The sequence below is a fragment of the Dermacentor variabilis genome, unplaced genomic scaffold (genome assembly GCF_050947875.1).
Source record: "Dermacentor variabilis isolate Ectoservices unplaced genomic scaffold, ASM5094787v1 scaffold_12, whole genome shotgun sequence".
NCBI classification, from domain to species: Eukaryota; Metazoa; Arthropoda; class Arachnida; order Ixodida; family Ixodidae; genus Dermacentor; species Dermacentor variabilis.
The window spans coordinates 58,691,008-58,716,227 of NW_027460280.1; the positions used below are offsets into that span (position 1 = coordinate 58,691,008).

Here is a 25,220-nt window from a genome sequence, read left to right on the forward strand (position 1 = left end):
TACGCACTAAAGATGCATTAATGTAGTCAACAAAACGGAGTTTTTTTTTCTTTTTTGAATAGCCGGAGACTGCCCCGTTCCAAAAGGAATAGAAAATGACTACCTGATGATCACTCTGGCTCTCCTTCCTTGGAGCTAACGGCGAGAATGGATTTTTGAGTGACAGTATGACGTTGTCAAGCCCTTTTGGCACCTATACGACATCGCGATGCCAACTCTTCTTCGCTGAGGGCACGGTCTAGCGGAACTTTTAATCCCCAGTTGAACGGCGCCGCCATTTTTTCGACCAGCCACCGCAAGCTAAGCAGGGGAAAGGGACCAATCGCAGACGCCGCCACCCCTCTCCTCACCCTATTACCGACTTTCACTGGGCCCTAGCTCGTCCTTAAGGAAACCCCCTTCAGCTATGCACGCTCCTCGCCTCTTTTCAGCCATTTAGATGAAAAAACTGTCAAGGTAGGCAACTCTATCTGCTTTCAAAGCAAACAAAATTGACCCCCTATAAACGAGGAGAGCGTTTGTCTGGCTGTCATTACAACGCTGCGGGTCGCCGCCCGATGCTTGCGTCAGCGGTTACGTAAATTTGACGTCCGGAGGTTGGACTAAAACTATAATGGCATAGTTTTACGTTATACGGCCCCTGTTCGTAAGAGTAGATGTAATTTAACGCTGGTGCTTAAGATATTAGCGAAGGCGGCCTGCCAACGTTAAATAGAATTTACGAACTAAAAGCTCTGGAATTAAATCCCTGGGGGCCGGTTTGTGAATTCCATCCTAGGACTGAATTCACAAATATTTTTTTTCGCAAGAAATCTTTGCCATAGGCCGGCCACCTTCACTAACTATATGTCGAACGGCACAGTTGGCTACCACTTGCTCTTACAAACAGTTCTAGCGCAACATGTGTTTTGTGAATACAGGCCCAAATTCATTGACTGCTTTCCAGTGCACGGCTTTCAAAAGTGACAAGCCGAGATGTTTGACGAGCGATACAACAAGACATGTGGCGACAATAATGAGTTCTACTTCGAAATCCTACATATGCACAGCACAGTATGCTACGCCCGTATATGAGTGTAGGAGCACAATAACGTAAAACTATTCCATGTTGTTTTTATTCCAATGTAAGATTTTTAATATACGTCCCGCCATTCTGCGATAGTTCGCCAATAGGTGCTGCATGCGGCGATACGACAAGGTCCACTTCATCAAAAAATGATTCGTTTTGTACTATCAACTCAGAATATAATTCCTTTTCAGCAATGCACGTTGCGTCTCGGATTACTGTAATGCAATTACATGGTCTTACGCTTTACTAATGAGTACATCATTTACTTTTTCATTAATGTAAACGTTAGTCGAGACTGTGCATTCAGCTTTATGCAATATCTGAGACCCATAGGAATACTACCACATTTCGCCTTCGCTGCATTACTTCAGTCAGTCCCTTCAGTATTACACTAGGAGTGTGTAAGGTTGGCTGGAATTTTCAGGAGATGTTAACTAAGGGGAGTCCGTAAGATCACCGATATTATTTGTGGTTGGAACGGCATTATGATCTTAATGCTTCAGAAGTTCGTTATATCCGTTGTTGGTGTCGCTACTGTTGCCGTCGACGATGTCTGGCGCACAGATGACGGAAGCTTATTTATCGTGAAATTCCGGCCTGTTGTTGAGACTATTATTTTTTTAGAGAAGCACACGTGTAGACATAAATTCCTATCCATGGTGGGAATGTTCTTGAAGTGCCGATTGTGAGACTAATTACAATTTTAGTCTGTACTTTTCTAGTGTCCGGTGAATTTAAGCGCAGTGTGTGCAGCGACGTTGTTTCTTGAGCCAGCTCATTTGCAGATCCTAATTCTGTGCGAAAAAGGCATCAAAATATTTGGACTTCACCAATTAAGACAAATACTAACATAACAGAAGATGTCGGCACTTCACCAGTTTGCCTCGTTTGCTTGCTGTTTGTAAGTCATAAGTCTAGGTAACGCCTATGGCAGTGACTAAATTAAACTTTGATGTTTCCATGCCAAAGCGAGCGCGCACTCTGTCCTTCAGTTAGATTGCATCATACCATATTCAACTCTTCAGCGCTCGATTTGTTCATTCAGGCCTGAGTAAGTTTGTGCAAAGCACAAAGTTTATATTCCGTAGCATCAGCGACACCACGGTATCGAAACACCACTGAGAAGATTTCTTGCCCGTTTGCTCCAAATTGGCGCACTCACGCCTGGCTATGTCGCTGGCCAGTCAGCGCGGCTACACAGTCCTTGATATGAGTTCTCGGCAAGGAAAACGGCCCAACGATGAACGTGACCGCGGTAAACAGGTTCCATTTAGGAACAGCGGCTCGGTAACAGGAGGCCCAAGATATATCGCACTGACAGCGTCTTACCTCGGACGCTCAGGCGGCACGACGTCTCGGCCAGACCCGCAGCGTTGATAGCCTTGCAGCAAAACTTGGCTGAGTCATCGGCGAGGGTTTCCTCTATGGTCAACCTCTGCTCTGTCGTACCGTCTTCAAGTTGCTGGCTCGTGGTGACATAGTCCGAGTTCCCGCGAATGGACACACCATCCTTGTACCACTGAACCTGGGACAAAGGAGAGGCCGAAAGTAAGCATTACCAACGATTGCTTTTCTTTTAATTCTATTTCGTATTAGTTCCAGCGAACGTAGTTCACGCAGAAAAGGTGTGTGAGAAAAAAAAAAAAGGCGCAGCCAAATTTCCTGCACCTAACCAAAGCGGCAGTCCGACTGGCTGCGTAGCAAAGAGTGCTAAGAATCACTGTATGTGGACAGACTGCCACCGTGCAGAAACACTATCGAGGGAGGCAGAGCAATAGATGAGATAATGAGACTAGAAAATATGCAGGCACAGGTTGTAGTCAGCTGATTCTGAACAGGAGTAACTGGACATCGCTTCATCCTACAGACGTAAATAGGATGCTGCTGCTGTTGTTCATGATGATGATGATGATGATGATGATGATGGTGATGACAACCTAAAATTGCGTTTTCTTTGAAGTTTAACGTGCGCTCTTGGGGTCACTTTTGCTTAAAAGAAATAATAGGAATGAAGTAACAATGCCAAAAATTACCTGGAGACCATGCACTTCATGCATGAAACTCCTTTCTGACAGGAGCGCGGCACGTGTCATACGGAATAAAATTAAAGGAGCGGTTACCACCGAGAGCGCTGGGGCTGAATCCATGAACTTTTACAGACAATGTCTCTCTTCACGAGCTACCACTATTCTTTATCGGATATGTGCGTTTCTAGGCTGTTTCATGGGCCCATCACAGAAATAGTGGTCTAAAAATGTAGGTCGATCCTGAAGATAGTACAGCCAACAAATTTAAGCAGTCCGACGCTTGTCCTACTCCCTAATGCGAGTGGTGACACCTAGAGTGCCGTGCGCAGCGACTCCACCCCGTACCCTTCCCCTCACTCGATCAGGAAGACATTGTCTTCCATCGACGTCAATAAGAGGCTGAATCACCTTCCACCTTTTTCATTCGTAAGAGCTGCTTTGTATTGGCCGGCCGCCTTCGCTAATAATATGTCCGCCATCACGATTGGCGAAAACCTGCTCTTACAAATATTTCTAGCGTAATAATGTGTTCGTGGATACGGACCCTGATTCTCATGACAAATCCCAGCCATACGATGCCAGGTGGTAGGAAAACCTTAACGAACAATTACGATTATAAGTTATCGTTTACACAGCCTGCGGGTGAGACTTTACTCCACCAGAGGGCCACATTTTCTGCTACAGTGAAACAGCGGCTGGTCGGGTAAAGATGCAAGTTTGGCAGGGAGAGGGCTACGGTGACTGAGGATGTGCGCGGAAACAATCTCCGAGGACGTCATGGAAGATTTTTCTAAACGTTTTTATAAATGCCTGAGTTCGTGTGCGAACCTCCTCCCATGTACTCGGCCCATGTACTCGTACAGCAAAACTTCGAAGGCTTCGTTCTATACCGGGCCTATCACGTGACTAACATTTGGTTGTTCACCTCCACGTAGGTTGACTATCAACAACCGTAAGAAATAAGCCGACGCACTCCCTTCAACTTGTTCTGTATGACGATTTAATTGTTGGCTCATTCAATCAATTAAGTAAATCAAGTTAACTAAAAAAATTACAGCCCCTGTTCCTTGACAACGTATCACTTCTTCACACAAACCACGTTTGCATACTTTCAGTTTCCATCTAATTGTTTTGGCGAAGTTCAATGACAACTTATGTAACTGTCACGAAAACCCCTAAACGCTTATTTGTGAATGCTTTCTATTGTTTTATAATCACGTAAGCCGTTCATTAATATAAATCTGCAGTCTGAATTACCGTTGGAGGTGGATGCCCGGCCAGTACGCATACGAGGCTGCATTTCGCGCCTTCTTGCACTTCAACGTCATCCAGGGGCACCACGAACGACGGTCCGCACACTTCTTTCACTTCCTGCATCTAGAATGAAAAGCAAAAGGACTTAAGCCAAGATCAGGTCAAACAGCCCTAATCCACTGACTAAGGAAGTGTGTATATTAGGGCTGTTTGGCCTCCTACACCTTTCTACGCCTATTTCAATATCGTTTTATTAAAAGCACAAACACGTTTCGACCCAGATAGTCAGTGATAAACGTTCTAAAGGGAAAAATAGCATTTGAAGCAAATTTCACTTCACTTATTGGGTACCTGGTAAAAGTCAAACCACATAGAAATCAAAGTTGAAAGGCATTCATTGCATATGGAAAGACTAAAGAAACCGGCATTTCGTTCTTGCAGAATATGGTCTTTTTACACATGATTAACATCCATAAATCTTTAACGTTACTTTCAGCAAATGCGATTTTCCTCTTTTTGAATGCGAGACGTTATTTGCGTCTTCCTTCGACTTTCCCACTGCTACTGCTGCTGCTGTTCCGGCTATCTGGCACAGCGCGTCAGGGGGGGGGGGGGGTCAGAACGTGTGCATTCATGACAGGAGCGAGGCAGAGAGGAAAGGCTATGCGATAAACTCGCTTGGACCTTTGCACCGCGTCGAATGTGCACAATGCCCTCGGGAGCTCCCTGCGCGTCGGCATATTAGCTTCTTGACAGTTGCAATTATCCGTGACCCAACGCAAAAGCTTTGCAGAAATTGCAGAGCTCACCTTTCTACAAACTTCCAAGACGAGAAAGAAGCTAGATAGAATTGTAGATACGGGGGGGGGGGGGGGAGGAGACAGAGAATGGGTACAACCGATGCAGTCGCGAAATGAGTGAATAACAGCCTTGCCACTCTTCGCTCGCAGTTCCCATAAGGGGGGGGGGGAGGTGACTTGAGAAGGCAAGGAAACGCTACTACTATGGAGACGACAGCGGTTTCCGGCAAACGTGATAAAACTTAAGTCCAAGGTAAAGTATGATACGTGTTTGCTATTTCTGAAAAATAAACGCCATGCAAATTTGTCAAGCGGACAACTTACGCAGGGCGTCCGAAAGCAGAGCCGCATTAAAGCGCACCGTAGGGTCTAGGCGACACTACGGAAGCGGTTACACGTCAAATCAACACTTCTGTGCCCCCCGGGGTAGCTTTTCGGCTATGTCTTTATTCGAGGTCGCAGGTTTGATCCCGACCGCAGGAGCCGCATTTTAACGCGGGCGAAATAAAAAAACGCTCGTACACTTAGATTTAGGGACACGTTAGAGAACACCAAGGTGTCAAAATTCATCCGGAGTCCGCCACTACGGCGTGCCTCATTATACGATTGTTTTTTATTCAATTAAACTTTAATACTTCTGCCACGATGCGATGTGCCGTGTGAGGCAATACATATTATCAACCCTCTGAGATGTTATGAAGTACGGCGCACAACAATGCCTGAAGCAAACACTTCCCTCTGTGTGTTCTGTGCACTACGCTGACAAACAGCACTGGTATACGCAAGGTAGCTTTCAATATCAATTCACCACTCTCATATTAGACCAAACGTTGAAGAAATTCAACATTCGCTGTCAACAGCGTCGCTAGTTATCGCCAATCAAAGCAAACAGCACAGCAAGCTTCGTTTACATCAATTTCCACAGTGCGTGGGATCCGCATATTCCTCCTGCACTTTAATGGACGCCAGGCACGTTATCGACATATTTTTTGACGTACTTGTCTTTTTATCCAAAAGCGAACAAGCAAATAAAATAGACATACCTTCTTGTCGATAGGCTGCGGCTGTGGTGGGGGCGCTGCCATCGCTTCCTTGTGGAAATTTCGCCATCGAGATGTGAGCTCTTCAAGTTCCATCCGCGCGCTGTCGGTCTGCAGGCGGGAGGAGGTACTGAGCACCTCGATTCTTCGTTCCAGGGACTGCGAACACAAAAAGAGCATAGTTGTACTCTCTCGAGAATTTACCAATATACTGGTGTGCTGAGCCTCAATAATCTAACAATTCTATTCCAATTCTAGTTCTTTCGGCGCTCCGACAGTGGTACGAGCACTGCGCCACATAAGTTATCAGCACAATCGGTCAGTGATGAGCGGCGGACTTTAAGAAAGGAGGGAAACGGAAAAAAAAATATCTACATTATGCCGGCTCTAGATAGTCACACATGAAGGAAGAGCCGATCGCTGATGTCTGTGACGATGCGCTAGGTGTTTTACCATCATGTCTTTTAAGGCAGTGATGTCACCACTACATGTATCCATCCTATGACCCTGCCTTCGTCTTCACCTGTGTCTGTTGGTCAACGTTCCACATTCTTTCCTTGCCCAGTTGCATGATGAGGTGGTAATTGCGCACCAATTTCTAACATATGTACAACACAGTTGCAGATAATGACTGATATTAACATCTACTGGCAATATGCACTTCATACTCCACTCACACTCTCACTGCCCTTTAAGGACCTTGCCCGACCGGCCAATGAGTGTCTAGGTGTGAATCGAAATGGCGCACGTTAAATCGTGGCTCAAACACACTAGATATCATTTGTTTGCACACTTTCCTTATATCCAAGGCGCCAAATTATCGGCGATATATTAGCGAGGCTACATGATATTTTGTTTCACATTTGGTTGAGAGTGCCTAATGCACTTCAAGTTTCAAAAACCGAAATTAGTGTTTCAGTCCAATGCTTAGTCAAAAGGCGCCTTGAAAGCGTGCACTCTCTGTACGACAACACTGTGCGCAGGAAAAGCCAACTTTTGATAAGGCGCAGAAAAAGAACAAGAGGCGGCAAACACCAACATTGTATGATGGCAGGCCTGGGTAGGACATTCCGCACAAGCTGTTCTTCAAAATTTTTATTGTATGCTAAGTAAAATGCGTGCATGATAAAAATAAGAGAAAAATAAAACGACAATATTTTCCGAAATATGAAGCCAGATGAGGACGCACGCCTGTATAGTTTGGCTAATATCTAGAGTGCTGAAAGTAATGAAAATGACAAAGCGGCAATTTGACAGAATGAAAATAGAATTACAGAGTATGGAGAGGAGGGTAAAAACTGCAAGTGGGCGTGCGCTGCTCAGCAAATGGCGTTCCCGTTTATTGCTCGGGGCGGGTGAAACCAGCTCTGGACACTTGGACTTCCTTTTCTGCTTTCGTCTGTTGTAACTCTTCCACCGTTCTCAAACTGTTACATCAAAGTTGGATCCGGCAGATAACTGAAGAGAAGTTTATTTTTTCTATACGATTCGTGAGATACTAAGTTTAACATTTACAAATTGCGGTGGCAAGTAACATTCCTTCCGCTTGTAGAGCGGCAGCGTCATCACAAACTCGAAGAAGTGAACACAACAGTGATGGCTTAGGTCAGCGGGCCGTCCCATCGGAATGATATGTCCGGTACTTCGTTGCCTTAACGGTCACATAAAGTTTAGGCAAAGGGGTTTTCGAAGGCACGCGCCAAATTACAGCAAGCAAAGTCATGATCTAAGTATGTTTTCTTGTTTGAAGCCAAAGCTATATGGCATGTTCTGTCGGAGCACGAAACATATCAATATGCGTGTATAGCTGCCGTGTATGAATGTCCTCTTGCTCAACTGTCCGTGTACACTCCGTAACAAGAGGCATGAGTCGTGAAATCTTTGTTTGAAATTTTACCTGAATGCGCTGCTGGAACTCCACGACGTGGCACTTGGAGGAGTCTCGCTTCAGCGAATCGGTGAGCTCACGCACCTGCTGGTTGATCAGGTGAAGCTCGTCGTTGAACTTACTCATCTGCGAATCTTGGTGCGACTTGCGTAGACTGGCCACCAGCAGCGCGCCTTGGTTGTCCACCAACGAGTGTATTTTGTCGCGGTCCAGCACCGCCGCCTCGCTCGGTTCCTGAACAATTCGTAGAGCCATTGTAACAATATGAAGGCGGATGCACATAAAAATCGTCAATATGGTACCTGTCATAGAGAACTAAACAAGAAGTGTGGGCAGCTTAGTCGTACCCGCGCTTTGCGTGCATTCTAACAACGTACGACACTCACCCGGAAGCCCAACCGGTCATCAAGCGAACTCTGACTAGGCCCTCGCAGTGAGAGAGATTACAATAAGAAGGGTTACCAATTATGCTGTCATACTAAGAGCGGCATTCACGAAAAACTTTGATCAGACAACATCGCTCATTTTATTCAAATCTGCTCAAGCCAAAGGAAAGAAGGTTGATGAAACATCGGTATAATGCGTACATGAACCTGCCCAATATGTTGTCGAAATAACGCGCAATAAAGAAAATTATGCTGATCAAATGCACGCCTTGGAAGCTATGTAATGCGAAGCGGAACTTTTGTGAAGCGTTTAATGAAGTGGTAAAAATCTACCCATTTCTTTCCTGTGTCTTTAGTTTAAAGAAAGCTGGCACGCGCGCACTCGTACTAGTTGGCGTTGGCACAACAGAAGCATCCGCACGGTTGTGGCCGAATGGTTAGAGCATCGGGCTGTGGCGCTAGGGTACCGAGGTTCCGTTCCCCCATTGGGCACGTAATTAATTATTTTTAAGTATGATCTATTCGGCAAGACAGCAGAACCCCGCAGCCACGGTGAAGAAAGTCCGGGACGGTTCGCAAAGAAAGCTTAGCCCTAGAAGACTGACATGTGGACGTCGGTGCTTCTACTTATTATGGATCTCACCGTCCAAGTGAGGAAAACTAAATGTCACATTAACCGGAATTTAACTGAGATAAGTGAGCTGAATTTAGTGGATAAAATTATAAATACGGTTCTGCATTCCGAGGAGGAGTGTCATTGTAGTGAAATGGATCTCTCTGGAGCGCACAACTAACGTGGCGTCGACATTAAGGAACCGGAATGAAAGTTATGGCGTTATGCTGCTGGAGCTCAAAGTCGCGGTATCGATTACCCTACCAGATAGTATGTAAATGCAAAAACTTACCTGTATTTAGGTGCATCTGGGCGAACTAACCTAGATGGTCAAAATTATATTGAAGTATTTGACTAGCGCGCAGTCTACAACCGTCCAACTACATGGATGCCTGAAGTGAAGCCAGAAATACATCCAACCATAACATGCAGTTCGCACACCGCTCTCGTACCCTGACAAAAGCGCATTTTGGTTTGTTAAAAACCTTGATACTTTTCAGCATACCTACTTTTCATGCCTGCAAATTGGCCTGGACTTCAAGTACTTGGCGCTTCTAATTATATAAACGCTATATCCTAATAATAAGCCTTGAATGTCAGAGAAAAAATGCGCCATGGTAAAGAAAAAAGGACTGAGAGTCCGGCACCACGAAATATGATTGTGACTCGTAGGAAAATCGAAGCATTTCGCTTATTGCTGCTTTGTTGCGCAGCACAATTATGCACTTTCCAAACATAAGCCCTGTAGTGCCTACTTGCGTCATAACACAACCAGTGCAGTACGCATAGTCAGCACAATAAAGAGCACAGGAAACCCCCAAATTCCAAATGTTTCCGTGGACAAAGCTAAGCGATATCAGTTTATCTTCCTAATACTTCATTAGATGTCTCTCCTGCTTCTTCCACATTTCCAATACAGTGGAGAGCGCCTTTTTATTTGCCAAGCGCGCATATAAATGACAAGTTCATGATGCTTTTAGCTCACTCCATCTGATGATGCTTTTTTTCGTCGTTGAGCATGACGTTACGTCCTAAAATCAGCTGTACTTACAGTTTTGTCAACTAACGTTGCCAAGTGCTCTGCTCGTTGCTTAGCCTCTGCCAGTAAGGCTTCATATTCGTGGGTTTCTTGAAGTTTCTTCTCCAGCTGAAATGGCCAGAGAACCATGGGAATAATGAGTAACGTGGGTATTATGGCAATTAATACTGCACTCACCTGAGCGAAGTAGTCAAAAAAACTTATCATGGCCCTGACCAAGTCTTGATACTGACAGATGTTTCTTCGAAAACTCTGTTGAGTCGAACGCAGTTGCTGAATGAGGTGCTCCTTCCTCTGAAGTGTAGACGTCGCTTCGATCCTCGCATCCAGTTCTGACTGGATCGTCTAGAAAGAACATGAGGTATTTCAGGCTTTGAAAAACGGAAAGGTCGCCACTTTCTGAAACAAATGCAGCTTGCAGGATAGAAAAATACCCAATTATAATGTAAAATAGTTGGGCAGCATACCAATACAGAAAATTCTGAGAATATGAAGTCTAAAAGATATAAAGAATTAATATGACAAATAACAAAATCAAAATAGTGATTTAACATCGCGAATGACAACTGAGAACAGATCCAATGGGCGACTCTTGCTCAAATATTGCAACATTGCTGCACTTCGTAACAATGCTCATTTTTCATTAGCTTTTATCTTCGTCATTGGCTCGCGCGCAACCGAGCCCAGATTTACGCAGAGATTGACCACTCGGCGGGACGGCTGATAAGAAATAAATACAATCCGAAGAAAGGGATCGTTGCATAATGCAGCCTCTAGTACAATTTTCGAGTGCCGCTCGTTTATTAAGATTATGTTTCGTCGTTCTTCTCAGTCGTTGTCATGTCTGTGCATAGCATTATGTTTAAAATTTCTGGCGCCTTGTAGTGGGTGAGATTCGTAAAGATTTCGAAAATATAATTTCTCTCATTAAAATTTTTATAGTTCTGCATGCAATCGTAATTTCTTGTCAGTTACTCCAATATGTGGACAATTTTGTTTATTTGTGTAACTTTCTTCGCATCTGCACCCCTTGAAGTTATCTTAGCTTTCATATGGCTGACAAAAGGGACTGTACTTATTGCCCAATATAATGAAACGCTTCCTTTCTGTAGGTAATGTTCTTTTCTTATTGTCCACCGCTCACTACCGGAGAATCCTTGAGATACCGCAGGCGGTGTTCTGCTCTATCTACTGACAAAGCTCTAGAAGGAAATTGATTGGAATAGAATGACAAAATTTTCTCGGGCCATGGAAGAAATTGAATAATTGTCAAATAGATAATGTTTCAAGGTTTCCCCAGTAAGTACTCGTTACAACATTCAATTATCTTTTAATGTTCTCGAGCTTTTGTTCTGATAGCCTGTGCTCAATGTTAAGTGAAAATTACAGAGGGTACAGGAAGGCCACATAACGCAAACGGCCGCCTGGTACAGGGTACTCGGCAGTCGTCGCATGAATATTACAGAACGCCTGTCATGGTATTGCGGTCTTTATTCGACGCAAAAGTATCGCCACAAGACAAGACTCTCACGTACCCTGACTAGAGGCATCAATGTGTCTAGATGTCGTCCCAAGTACTGCGCGATGGTCTCAGCCCGATTCAGTTCCCGAGGTATGGCAGGGTACAGCTCCGACTCGATCTTTACTGCTGACTCCATGGTCTGCATTCAAGAAATGACGTACTTCTCAGTTTACGGTACAAAACACCACAATTACAAGGGACCGCATGGGATAAACACAACGGTATGAAGATATAAGGGCACATAAATATGACACCCTGTTGAAAACAGAAGCATTCGCTTCTCTAGCATAGGCGTAAAGCAGCATTTTTAAAAGTGAGAAAATGTACAGATCCAGCAAAGTCATTTTGTATTTACATAATTATGAAATATCAGCTTGCTGGCTTCGGCATAAGTCTTTTTTACAGTGGTTCTTACTTTTTGAGCATCTTTGATCAGTTGTTCCGTGTTACTGCCAGGATTGTTCTTCAGCTGATGGCATTGGTCCAGTGTTTCTTGGATGTGGCGCACCGCTTTTGTGACATCTAAGCACGTGTCCTGAATCTAAAATAAAAGATATAGGAATAATTTCGTTGGTCATATTTTCCGAGCACTTTGGCATCACTCACCCTTTGGGCATCGTGCAGAAAATTGTTTGCGTTGTGATCAAACTGCATGAAATTTTCGTTGATGGAAGCTTGCCGCTCCGGACCGGCGTCGCCTATTGTCTTCAAGTCTTCCATCAACTAGAACGACACAATAGAAAGGTAAGGACAGAACATCTTTATGCCCATGCACATGCGTTTACCTCAGTAGACAGTTTGCAGCAGCTCAGGTATCGTTGGGCAATTCGAATGCGTTGCTCCAGGAGGCTACGTAGGTGCTGCCATAGCTGAAGAAGCTCTTTTGACCTTGAATCGTCCTGCGCTAGTAACATCGTCATCTGTGGCTCTCTGGCTTGCAGCTCATTTAGCATCTTCTGGTGTCTTTGCAAGAAATCGTGAGCAGCTGCTGCTCCAATGTCAAGATGGCTATTCCGCTCCAGGAATGTCTGTACGATCTCGATGCACCACTTGTACAGCTGCGCAAGCGGCATCAAATTCCTACTCAAGCAAACGAAAGAACATTGAATCTATGCGATATCTGACTCTACTCACACTATTGCACTGTGTCAAGAAGCTAATTGCGCGCTCGCTGCTCTCCACGACATCTGCCGCTTTTTGCTCGTACATCTGCCTCACTTGCAGGTGACGGCACTGGAGTTCATCGACCTGCGAACGTGCTCACGTCAGAGGTCGTGCGCTCTTGAGCGTTGCGTATACGACCTTGTCTTGAACGCCACTGGTGCCGACAGACAAGCGGGTCAGGATGCCATGGCCGAGGAGAAGAGGTCTTTCGACGCACGCATCCAAAAGCGCGGTCGCTGCAGCCACGTCTTGAACGGGACCTTGGGAAACTTGAATTTGGAGCTGGTCCAATTTGTTGAGGGCCTGCAAAAACAAACCGTCCCAAGTTTTGTGAACGACTCAAAAGCGAGTAAATACTCGGCCTCACCGTTTGGGCTTCGTTGAAGAATTCCACCGCCTCTTTGAGGTCCTTCTTCCGGGCCTCGTCGCGTTCGATGCGGCTCGTCACGCGCGCCATCAGGTTAAAGGCGCGGGCTTCGACCTCCGCGTCTTGAATTTGCTTGGCAGACTTAAGCAGTTTCAGCATTCGATCTCGCAATTTCTCGTTGGCGGAGGCGATCCTCGTCGTGTGCTCGTGGAGAAGTATTTCGCTGCTCGCAGGGGAATCGCCCAAGGCTGCATCTTCGGGGCTGTGGTCCAGTTGACGCTCCACCTAAAATTAGACCAGCTTTCGCTCGTGCTCGACTGTAAGAAAGTCGCGTACCTCGTCAAGTTCCTTGCTCAGCATCAGGGCTCGGAGCCGCTTCTCGAGCGCCTCTTTCCTTGCCTCGCACAGCAGGCCCAGCTTCCGCCGCTGGTCCTGGAGATTTTCGTGCTGGCTCTCGAGGGCCGCTATGGAAGCCAGGGCGGCCGCCGGCTGCAGGGGTCGCGAGTCGCCCGTGCTGGCTACCTCCTTGAGCGTCTGCAGCAGGTTCTGGAATGGCTGGAGGCTCCGCTTGGATGCCTCGAGGATGGCTGCGCGCATCGAGCCTCCGGTCACCTTCCAGGCATAGCGAGCGAGTACGCACAGCAGCATGAATCGAGACCATCAAAGTACCTTTGCGCGCTTCATTCAGCTTCTGCAGGCGAGCTTCACACGCCGCGACATGGTCTGGCAACACGGTGTCCGAGAATTCTTGCTCACCCTTAGTCAGTTCATCGGACAGCTGCAACAGATATAGAAAAGTTACTGCGACGTTTCACTTTGCGAACGCCACATGAAGCTATGGGCCCTCGGTGCGCCTAGGCGCCTACACTATCCGCATCGCAGATCGTATTCAAGACAGGGCTGGCGCGGCTGCGCCATGCTCAGCAGCCACCGGAGTACAACTTTCTTCTTCCCCGCTTCACTCAGCGCCACCTAGACTGTCCTCTAGGTGGCGATGCTTCGTTGCGCGCTCAGCGTGCTCCTTCATACTTACCCCGCGGCGCGCGATTCTCTTCACCTCCAGGCGTCTTCCTCCACCGCATTCATGGCTTCAATCAAACATTCGTAAATTGTGCTAGCTGACCAGCTATGCTTGCGCGTAAAAGTGGCGTCGTTAGCTTCATTAGAATTTATGCTTGCGCCCATTCAGTGTGCTAGCTACTGTGTCAGAAAAATTAAGCTTGATTAAATGGTAGCAAGCTGAATATTATTTTGCAGAAGGCGCTTACTTCATTCAGCACGCATCGGCATTACAAGAAGTAGACTGAAGATGAGCCTGGTCAGATCAACGCGGCAGGGTTCGCGTATAATTCCCTTTAATAATTAACGATGACGGGCGTGCCGGCGCTTCCAACTAAAGAACCCTTCGGTCTCTCGTATTTAGACAACCACTTTGTGTCAGCTGCCTTAGCGCTGATGGCACTCAAATCAACCTTGACCGGTGCACATAACGGATGCAACTGTGCTGCGCTGCGTCCATCCGCAACAAATACAAGATTTTCTACAGTATATTTGCTACGAAAATTAACACATAAGCAGCCACGCGCATTACAAGTCATTACATGCTTCGAGTTAGCATAGTTCACGCGAAAACAACCGCAGGACTCCTGGCGTCATGCGCCGACGGCAGGGACGCCTACCCACCTTCTTGGCCGCGGCGTGGTATTGTACGGCGGTCTCCAGCACGATACTTCGGTGCTCCAACTGGGCGTTCAGGTTCTTCCACGCCAGGCCAAGGTTGTGTGCCATAGCTGAGTACACCTGGGAAGCGGAGAGAAAGGGCCATTTGATTATTTTTATTTTTTTATTTTTATTTTTACCTCTGCTACGTCGCACAGTTTCTCAAAAAGTTGTACATGAAACGTTTCTCGTTGTACATGAAAAAGTTGTACATGAAACGACCATACCTCCTTTCTTTCCCTCTCTTTCTTTTAGCTCCGAGCACTGATTTAACATTCGTAGAGGACGTATATTCGTGTATGCTCGCAGATACAAAGCCATGCTGCCCATTTTTAGGACGCCTGCCACTAGTCAATTCGATATGCCTGTTCTGATAACACGCCGGAAAGTGTGTCAAATTTGAGAGCTCAGGCTAATATTTGGTGCCCAACCTTCACAATTCTTCGCTGCAATTTCTTCTTCAAACATTTTTCTCATACTCCGACCGTCAGGTCGGGGTATGAGAAAAATATTTGAAGGTGAATCACTTTAGATCAGTTCTGTAAATATAAATGGAGTACGCCATTGGTAACCTCTATGACAAGAAAAAGTACCCAGTTGACAACAGCAAACAGTCCCCTCTGTAATCTATTCTTGTTCGAGAAGCAGAAGGTTTCCTCCCGTAGCTTTGTGGCCGCTAAAACATTCACAATGGTGGGGTAGAAACACAATATTCAAGTCATAAAATATCAGAATAGTGTATTGGGGGTGCCTTTTTGTCGTTTAATTTTTCATATTTTCCATTTCTCCATTGCTTTGGTCCTTAACTTTTCTTCAAGTGAAATAAATACATTAGTTCGCCGTAGAGTTTATTATAGTAATTTTTTAGTGAAAAATGACTTATAACAATTCAGAAGTAGTAACTAGCACAATCCTGTCAGATAAGCTGCTATACTAATGCAAGTAGACATTACCAACACAATATATCGCTGTGTGGTGTTAGCTATTTAACCAAGTTTCACTAATAAAGATTCGTAATTTTCCCTTTTAGTGCACATAGTCCAGTTGCGTAATTGAAGCTGAGCAGGAGTGAAGTAATATCACTTTAGTAGAAATCCTGTACTTAGGAACAGTTTCGAGAAATAAATCTCCAAAAAACTGTGGAGAGATGCACTGATGTTCCAGGTAAAACTTATTATGAGTCCTTTTCTTTTTTCCACAGTTATCTGGAACATCAACGCCTGTCGCCAAATCTCTACCATGACACATGCAAATAAAATGAAGTAGAGGGTTATCAGAGAGCTGTGCTCCGAATAAACCATCACCCATCGCAATACAAGAGGAAAAAGAAAGAGCAAGAACATGCTCCTACAGTTCGAACTGTCTATTGTCAACGTCTCTAGTAACGCCGAAAAGCAGCACCACTTCAGCTCCCTGATCAATGCCTTACCTGTGCTTTGGGCTTTTGGTTTGCGATCAGCTCATCCGCTTGGCTCAGCAGCTCCTCGACGGGGCTCTGCTTGTTCTGCATACGTAGTGAATACAAGAAAAAGCGGGGGGCCATCAATGAAGTAGGTGTTCATGCTGATTTGTTAACTAGAAGAACTGTAATGTTGCTCCTACGCGTCACCTGCAACCAAACTGACGTCACAAGGTTCACTTTTTCCTACACAGTGTCGCGTCCTAAGAGGCGTCATTGATTGCCTGTTCGTACAATGCTTTCCTATGGACAAATTTACTTCTGGAGAGTGGGCTCTGGTGCCATTACCTCGGTTTGCAAAAGTTTACTTTTGTGGGCACCGCACGACTTACCGCTTTCTATCACTGCTACATAAAAACTTGTACGGCTCTTTCCATGCTTGCAGATTGTCCGTAACACCGTCCTTTGGGCGTTTTACAGCAGAAGGTTCCATGCCTTCCTTATACTTTCTTGCCCAGCAAGCGCCAAAGAATGTGGGCTATCGCATCGCGACCTGCTTGAATGCCTGTCTCATAAGGGCACAACAATCATGGTTTTAGTCAATTAAAAGAAATGCGAAGAAGTGAAGTTTATTTTTCAACTTGCAAACTATTTTAAGGATAAATTAGGTGGGTTGAAACCATCGCAAAACGAGTAAAAAAGAGAGAGAGAAATCGTATGACAGTGAGGACGACACCGCCAAATGACTCACAAGAGCGGGTTTTGCTTAGAGCAGTATTTTAAAACACCAGGTGAATTCTTCCTTCAGTTTTTGTTAGACTGAACTTTGGTACTCTGAGTTCACAGCACATATTTACGCGGCTGCAACGCGGACATCCTCTAAATGTAGCGCTGTGGGTCACTACCTCCCCTGGAGGTAATGACCCACAGTTTGGTCAACACTGGTGCGCTGTTAGAGCCTGAAATGGTGGCACCATGTGTTCCCTGATAAAAACGTACCTGTAGCTTCTGAAGGACCTGCTGGTGCTGCTGCTGTAGGTGGAGCGCCTCTTCGTAGTTGCTTCCCACGTCGCTCATCTCCGGCGACAACTCCTGGATGCGCAGCTCCAGGACGTCGCCAGACTGCGCCGTTCACCTCACTTTAGACGGCAGGCAAGTGTTAGAGAAGCCGCGCGACCCACACAGCTGGGGCCCCGAGCTCTTGCAGCCCTCGCAGCTTGAAAGCGAATTCGATAACTCACAGCACATGGGGGGGGGGGGGGGGGAATAGCATTCTTTCTTCGCTCCAGAACAATGATAAAGGCACCAGATTCTGAGTGCTCACGCAGCCAACAATCGCGCATGAACAGTAGTGATCACGGCGGTGACGTAAAAGTGGAGTTTGTTGAAATGTGTACCGTGCACATGTCCACTCAAAGATGCGTCTCATACATGCAACAGATGTGACTCGTCAAACACGCCAACGCTTGTACTGAGGTGAGAGTCCCATGCCAGTGTTTACTCAGAGGGACAAAGTGAAAATGTAACGTCTTCACTATTCATTGCAGAAACGTTACAACAAAGGCTCAGTAGAGACTCTTCGAAGCAGGACAGGAGGCGAGAGAGAGAAAGAGAGAGAGGAGGAAGCAAAAGACATTGAGGTTAAGAAGAGAATATCTCCGATAGGCTACCTTGTACTGGAAAACGAAATAAGGGATCGAAAAGATTAAAGAAAAAAATACGAAAGGGATGGAGGGCGTGACTGGAGAAGGGAATGAGCGCCGAGGTATTGAGGTGTGCGTGTGCGTTGGAAATGAATTCACTGCGCTCGCTTAAAGATCGGAAGTTAACCATCTGTTGTGGATATGCCCGGAGACTGGAACTTCCGAGTGCCTCTTCTCGCTGCACACTCCCGGCCTTCCCACTAAGCCAATGGAGGCTTTCCCTGCGACAGCCGAGCAGGCAACTGGCCGGAGTCCTTCAGACACTCCGAGGGTGGTATTCTCGGACGATTGCTTTCGAGGATACTTTTACTTTCGACAGATTTCGCGGGACTAGCGCCGGACACATCGGCGTTCGCGGGCGACAGCGTTCCTGGCGCTGTGTTAAGACAGCGCGCTTGGCACTGTGCCAGGAATGCTGTCGCCCGTAGATGCCGATGCGCTCGGCGCTAGTCATATCTCGCGAAAGTGAAAGTACCCCGAAAGTAATCGTCCGAGAATACCACCCCAGGTTTATATCACCGACGCTGCAGTGATAGCCCATGTTTAATGCCCACAGTGGTCATGTCCAAAGTGGACCCTCGGGCATGCATTGTAAAAGTAACATATCACTGCGCAGTTTGTGCAGTCCAAGGGCGCAAGTAAACTGCTATAATGTAGGTTATGGCCTCTGCCAATATTTATAATAATTTTTAAGATTCTTTTAATAGCCCGACCTGCGGTGTTTCTTTCTTTTTTCCTGTTTCTACTGATGTCCTTTAATCTTCATTGTTTTATGTTAGCCTTTGTGATCTGTCATCTCGTTCTTTCTTTCCTGTTTCCTTCCCTTCAATCTTCCAATTTTATGTTCCTGTCACCTCCTTCCTATCATCTCATTCCTTCCGATAGCAGTTGCCAGCTTGTTCCTTGCTTTCTCTTTCTCTCTTTCAATTGAATATATGTTTTGAATGCTGGGGTTTTACGTTCCTACATCACGATTTGATTACGAGGACCGCCGTAGTGAAGGACTCCAGATTAATTCTGGCCACCAGGAGATGATTAACGTGCCACCAATGCACGGTACATGGGCGTTGTTGCATTACACCCCGATCGAAATGCGGCCGCCGCGACCTCGTGCTTAGCAGCGCAACACCGTAGCCGCTAGGCCATCACGGCGGGTGAATATATGTTTTAAAACTCATCAACAATGCTAAAAAATAAATAATTGGCTACATTGGTGGTGCTCTGGTTGCAAGTGCTATTCTACAAAAAGTTAGCGAGGATAAACGTGCTGATAGTTGGTTGTGCGTTACAATGTGAGCGGGATAAGTTGGATATGGAAAAAAGACAAACGAAGTAGACAAGGCGAACTTCAAACCAACAGCTGAATGAATTTTTTTGCGTTAGTTAAAAGTGGTACACTCAATTAAATCGCTTGATTGTTTGTTGTCTAGCCTCCCAGCAGCGTTCATGATAGCCTTATTTCTATGGCGCCTGCCTAAGCGCTCTTTTTCTTTTTACATTGGCAGCTTAACAAACTAAACACAACTAAATGTCCGCTTACGCTTACGATTTTAACCTCTCCTCCCCTTACATACAAATGTAGACATCGGTCGCGGTTCGTCAGTGGTCAGGGCAACACTCCGCCCGCGTTGGTGGGATCAGCCGGACATGAACGATGGGTGATAAGAGTGGCACAGAATCGAGAGGAAGGAATTGGTACACAAAAAAATTCAGAAACTGCTAAAAACGACATTATCTTACTATTATTATCATTTTCTTTGCATTTGAAGGTAAAGTTTAAATGTTACTGGGAGCAGGTACTTTTGTGCAGGCCCTTGCTTTTTGCATTTCTTTTTGGCAAGGTCGACAAAAGTAGAGCTCCTTTAAAGAAAATGAACCATCATACTTGCAAATCTGTAACCGCTCAACTGAAGCAAATATCGCACTTCTATAAACGATACGCATATGAAGCTGAGGAGGAGGAGGATGTTGGTTGCAGCCGGATCTAGCCTCGCAAGACATAACGTCAATTGCCTCGCTCAGGCGCCTCACTTGAGGAACATTAATAAAGGAAAAAACTATAGGTATGCCGTTCAGTTCATCGTCATTCAGAAGCGCAGTGCGAGACGGGTGAAAAAGACGATTCGCACAGAAAGACGGAAGAGAACACAAGCCCGAAGCTTGTGATCCATCCCGCGCGTTGCCGAGTCAGCCCGCCCAGGCCCCCGACACAACGTTATCAAATAGGTCTCGTTAAGGTTACCAATCACAACATAAGTCCACATGCCTAAAAAACTTCAGGGGAAGACGGCCCACCTCCTTCCTAAACGTCCAGAGTCCTGAACACCATGCCGTTCCCACATATCATGTAGAGTACCTATACGGAAGTTGCTTCAACCAAAGATTTGCACTATGTTGCGAGCCGAGGACCCTCCAACAAGTATTGTTCAGTCTTACAGGTTACGAAGTTTAAGAGTTAAGTTTATTAGAACAATCGTGATATATCTCACACCAGTGCGGGCCTTTATTTTGCGAATTGAGCTATTGCAAAACTCATAAGTGAAAAATGTGAAGGGATGAAAGGATGTCCCACCCCCGCCGCCATGGCCGTGAGTGGCGCTGGCGAACACTTCCACAGCTAATCCAACAAAAAGCGAGTTCCCCCTATGCTTTCTCTAGCTCCATCGTGTCTTTTCTTCATATAGTTGTTACTAAGAACATACAGAGCCTTTCTGTTCTCCATATTCTTCTTTTTCATAAGTGAAGTATTTCACGTAAGCATTGAGCTATTATTGTTAATTAGTGTGTATTAAACAATATATCAATTGTGGTTTACTGAATTCTCATGGCTGTCTTCGTGGCAATTTGTTACAGGGTTGTAAGCTTTATACACCAATTTTTCGTTTTTTTTTTTACTTTTCATTGCGATTAGCGTTCTTTCGGAAGCCCGAGATCACGGGGCCGAATCCAGGCCACGGTATCCTCATTTAAATAGGGGCGAAATGCAAAAATGCCCATGGTACCGAGAGTTAGGTGCACGTTAAGGTACCCCAGGTGGTCAAAATTAGTCCGTAGTCCTCCGCTACGGCGCGCCTCATAATCATATCGTGGTTTTTGGTACGTAAAGCCCCAGAATTTAATTTTTGGGGAACTTCACGGAGGTACTTTCAGGGGGTTAGCCTTCTGCGTTAGCCTTATGCGTTATGCCTTCTTAGGGTACTTCACGCACTTTCCGGGGGCTGGGCTTGTACGTGTGTATCTGACCGTTTTCCCGACTACCTGGGTCACTGGCTATCCTGCGGTCGAATAGGTAGCACATAGGGATGCTGTGCTGAGGGTACAGGGTTTGAAACCAACCATTGGACCAACTTGGGTCACTGAGTATGTGGCAATGTGTACATATGTGCTCATCTTCAGCGAACCTCTTTCACGACGACATGGGTCACTGCAGACGGCGGACAGGGTAAGTACTGCTCTTCAATGAAACTCATTCACGCCGACTTGGAGCACTGAGTATCTTTCAGCCGGCATGTGCTTGTCTTCAATGAACCTCTTTGATGCCAACATGCCAGTTATGCTTATACAAACATGGATAACTCCCGAAAAGCGAGTGACCTTACGAATGCTAACGCATTAAACGATCCCTTAAATTTATCCTATTCTGAGTGGAACTGAGCCCACGTCACGAGGGTTTCTCAAGGACAGCAACCCGATACCTTAGCAGGCTGCGCCGCAATTGCAGTGGCTACGTGCCGCTTTTCGATTAACCTCTATCACGCTAACGCTTTAGCGAGCTGCACCATGAACGCAAGGGGTATTTGCCGCTCTTCAATGAACCTCTCGCCAACTTGGGTCACTGGGTATGTGCCAATGGATGTCCGGCAAGAGAGGGAACAGTTCTCAGCGTTCACGGGCACTGGCTCGCCACGCTTCTAGTCTCGGAAGCCATGAGCGTAGTATTTAGGTCAACGCCACTAGATGGTGCAGCGTGTCCAGAAAGAAGCGGTGACAGAGGAGCCCGGTCGCCGCATGACGCGTTTCTCAGCGTTCGCACGCACCAGCGCGCCACAGATTTCGGAGGCCACGCGCAGGCTGCGCCGCCGTGATGCCAGATGGCGCCGAGTGTTCTCAGGGAAGCGCGAAAGAGGAATCCGGCTGCAGTACACGACTCGTACGTAAATCGTTTGACGGTGGCTTTACGCTGTGTCGCTATACTAATTCAATGCTGAACAAATTATCGTCGACAGTCATCGCGAGATGGATTCGACCGAATTGTTTTTTATTCACACTTATTCAGCGACTCCCTAAGAGAACATTTCTGTATTTCGCATGTATTCGCTTACGGATGGTAAAAGCTGTGCCGCAACTGCGTGACCCGCTGGTTTATAGGTGATCTAGGTAACGAGACAAAAGGCGCTAGAACTATATTTTCATTTTGAACAACCGATTAAGCTGCATCATCGGGGACCAATACAAAGAAACACCTGAATTATAGAGAGAAATATTTACTGAAAGAACATACACTTTAATTATCGAAAGCAAATTTTATGTTGTAGCCGTAACAAGGACAAGAGAGGCAAATTAATGTATTTCTTTTTATAAAACGTGCGAATACATTAATGTGATGACTTCGACAAAACAAACTGTGCCCATTGCACAAAGCTTTCCCGCCGTGTCTGTGCAGTGTAAACAAGTATTCCTAGCACTTCCCCCTCTCCACCATTCCTGCGCTTACACCGAATAAGCATGGGCTGGTCTTACGGATGAGCTGGCACGCTGCCCCAGCCAGAGTTTTCGTTTAGCAGCGACCTGACCCTCTTTTAGTCTTGTTTTCTCGCCATTAAATAAACATCTAAATACGCCCCGCGCCCTGTTCCAGGCGGCAAGGCTCGTACGCCTTTCGCACGACCTTGTTTAATTGTAAAAGCAGCAGGCTGAAGCTTGTTTACCCTTCTGCTTCTCTCGGTTCCTTCTTTTTCGTTACATCTTTCTGTTCGTCGTTCTACTTGCTCGCACCCAGCGGTCCCACGCGTGCACGGTGCCCCTAATCTGTTGCAGTTATTTCGAGCCATTTCACCGCATATTGCGATCTCCTTAAGATACCGCGGTCTTGAGGTTATCCCGCGTTCGAGTGAAGGGCTGAAAGCACGACAGTAGCGGCGGCCTCGATTTTTTCGTGGATCTAGGGGCCCGCTGGAAATCCCCCGGAATTTAGAACGGTGGCTCGTGTCCGACACACATCTGCATGGCGCCCTCTTCTACATGACAGCGTAAAAGTGCACATACAAGTGCCGTAGAGAGAGAGAGAGAGAGAGAGGGAATAAAGTGCATGATAATGTCGACACAGGCATACACTGCTCTAAATGCATTGCCACCAATGTTGCTACATCAGAAGAAATGGATCGAATAACCTTCGAACTCAAGTGGACGTAACTAGAAAATAGGTCAATGCTGAGGTGCAACTCAATAGCGTAATTGATTGTGCTAGTTGTTGTTGCATCATTTTAGTGTGAGGCACGAACGTTTGACGGAGACACAGAAAAAAGAAGAGACGAAGCGCTAATCCTCGTGTCTTCCTCTTTATGTGTTTCCGTTAAACGTTCGCGCTTCACACACACACACACACACACACACACACACACACACACTAGATGTTCACTTGAAACCTGATTTTCTTCGTAAAATACTGTAGTGCATTTTTAGCGCATGCCATTACATCGGAAAACAACGTACATTTTGACAAGTAATATCACGGTAGACGTCCGTCCACGTGCTCCAATTTTTTCATGGGAACATACAAAACAACTAAAAATTTGATAAAAGCATAACGCGGTCTTTTGCCGTCCTATTATGAGTGCTCTTTAATGATGGGTAGAAGAATTAATGTCAACAAAAATGCTGTTTCCATGATTTCAGTAAGGCACACCTCAGTAACAATAACTAGAGGATGGACGTCACGAAAACAGCCCCTATGCTTTAGAGCTGTTCGTAATAGCAGGCGTCAGCGAATAGCGACAACGAACGTTAATGTTAACGACTGTGGTCGGCCAATGGCAAAGAGTTCTTACGAAAGAAAAAAGGAAAGGACGCTGTGCGAGCATGGCAGTTTTTTCGTCCCAGTTTTTTTGTCGCAAGAGATGGTTACCATTATTGGATCCCTTTTTTTCTGCTGCGATGATTGGCTGCTAACGACGTTCGAGCGTACGAAGGATTTTGTGAAGTCGAGGATAATTATCCTCCGATTCCATTCATTTCTGATCATCAGTCGCGCCAAGCGTCCGATCCCGGTGATGGCGGGGACATGGCTTCGTGCCGCCCAAGGACGAAAGGCAGAAATAATAACAAATGAAAATGAGCGTTGCAAAATACGGCCCCAGGCATTAACCTGAAGGACTGCATTGTGCACGATGGTCAATCTTATTACAAGTTTGTTAACTTGTGTATTAGATTTTTTATATAAATGTATTGCCTACACGATAACGTAGTAAAACAAATTTGTGACAGACGAAAATATCTACTAAACAAGACTTTGCCGGGACATTGTAGAGGGATTCTCTTCCACGTTGCTTCTCTTTCGCGCCTCGTCAGTGGTCCGAGCGGCGCTCTATACCTATACACTGCAAGAACTCTTCAAGCCCTTTGGTGCTTATCTTGCCCTCCAACAATAATCTTCATCAATATTGGGTATGCTTCCTTCATTTAACACTCTACGCACGCTGCTTTCATGTCGGGAACAATATGTCGCGCTGATACACGCACGCCGTTCGTGACCTGATAGTGGGTGCGCAGCGCCAAAGAAATGCACGCAAGATAGATAAACATTATTTCTCTTCAGTACACGTTATAATCGGAATCGGCCTGTCTCCAACTATGCATGAAGGGGAAGGGATATAATTGAGCGGGAAGGATTCTTATTTTGTACATGGACTTTTACTTTAGGTGTATAAGGTGGGCACTCAAGGCTACACTCGCGACCTGGTGCTTAACGACAGAACTCCATAACTAAAGAGCCACCGAGGGTGGTGCTACAGTTACAATTCCAGTAATAAAGCTGTGGAAAAAAATTGTACACGGTTATGTCAACTGGTGGTAGTGGCGGTGGTGGCGGTGGTGGCGGTGGTGGCGGTGGTGGCGGTGGTGGTGGTGCTGAGTTGTAGCGACAGGCGGGTCTATCCTGCCGGTCAAGGCCGGCAATTGCTCCGCCCGAGCATCTCTTACAATATCACTACGGCATTTCACCACATGTGCATC

At 46.0% G+C, this 25,220-nt stretch overlaps 1 protein-coding gene across 1 annotated transcript in view; it reads right to left on the reverse strand.

Moving 5' to 3' along the window:
- Nucleotides 1-25,220, reverse strand: part of LOC142565958 (uncharacterized) — a 47,085-nt gene that overhangs the window by 15,549 nt on the left and 6,316 nt on the right. Inside the window, exons 2-19 of the mRNA XM_075676595.1 lie at nt 17,287-17,409; nt 16,318-16,392; nt 14,853-14,969; nt 13,839-13,947; nt 13,506-13,756; nt 13,170-13,454; nt 12,941-13,105; nt 12,773-12,886; nt 12,424-12,696; nt 12,245-12,361; nt 12,054-12,179; nt 11,652-11,777; nt 10,294-10,461; nt 10,129-10,224; nt 8,088-8,312; nt 6,194-6,349; nt 4,354-4,473; nt 2,399-2,594 (exon numbers count right to left, since the gene is read on the reverse strand). Coding sequence (XP_075532710.1) covers nt 2,399-2,594; nt 4,354-4,473; nt 6,194-6,349; nt 8,088-8,312; nt 10,129-10,224; nt 10,294-10,461; nt 11,652-11,777; nt 12,054-12,179; nt 12,245-12,361; nt 12,424-12,696; nt 12,773-12,886; nt 12,941-13,105; nt 13,170-13,454; nt 13,506-13,756; nt 13,839-13,947; nt 14,853-14,969; nt 16,318-16,392; nt 17,287-17,409 — 2,842 coding nt within the window. The remainder of the gene's footprint in view (nt 1-2,398; nt 2,595-4,353; nt 4,474-6,193; nt 6,350-8,087; nt 8,313-10,128; nt 10,225-10,293; nt 10,462-11,651; nt 11,778-12,053; nt 12,180-12,244; nt 12,362-12,423; nt 12,697-12,772; nt 12,887-12,940; nt 13,106-13,169; nt 13,455-13,505; nt 13,757-13,838; nt 13,948-14,852; nt 14,970-16,317; nt 16,393-17,286; nt 17,410-25,220) is intronic.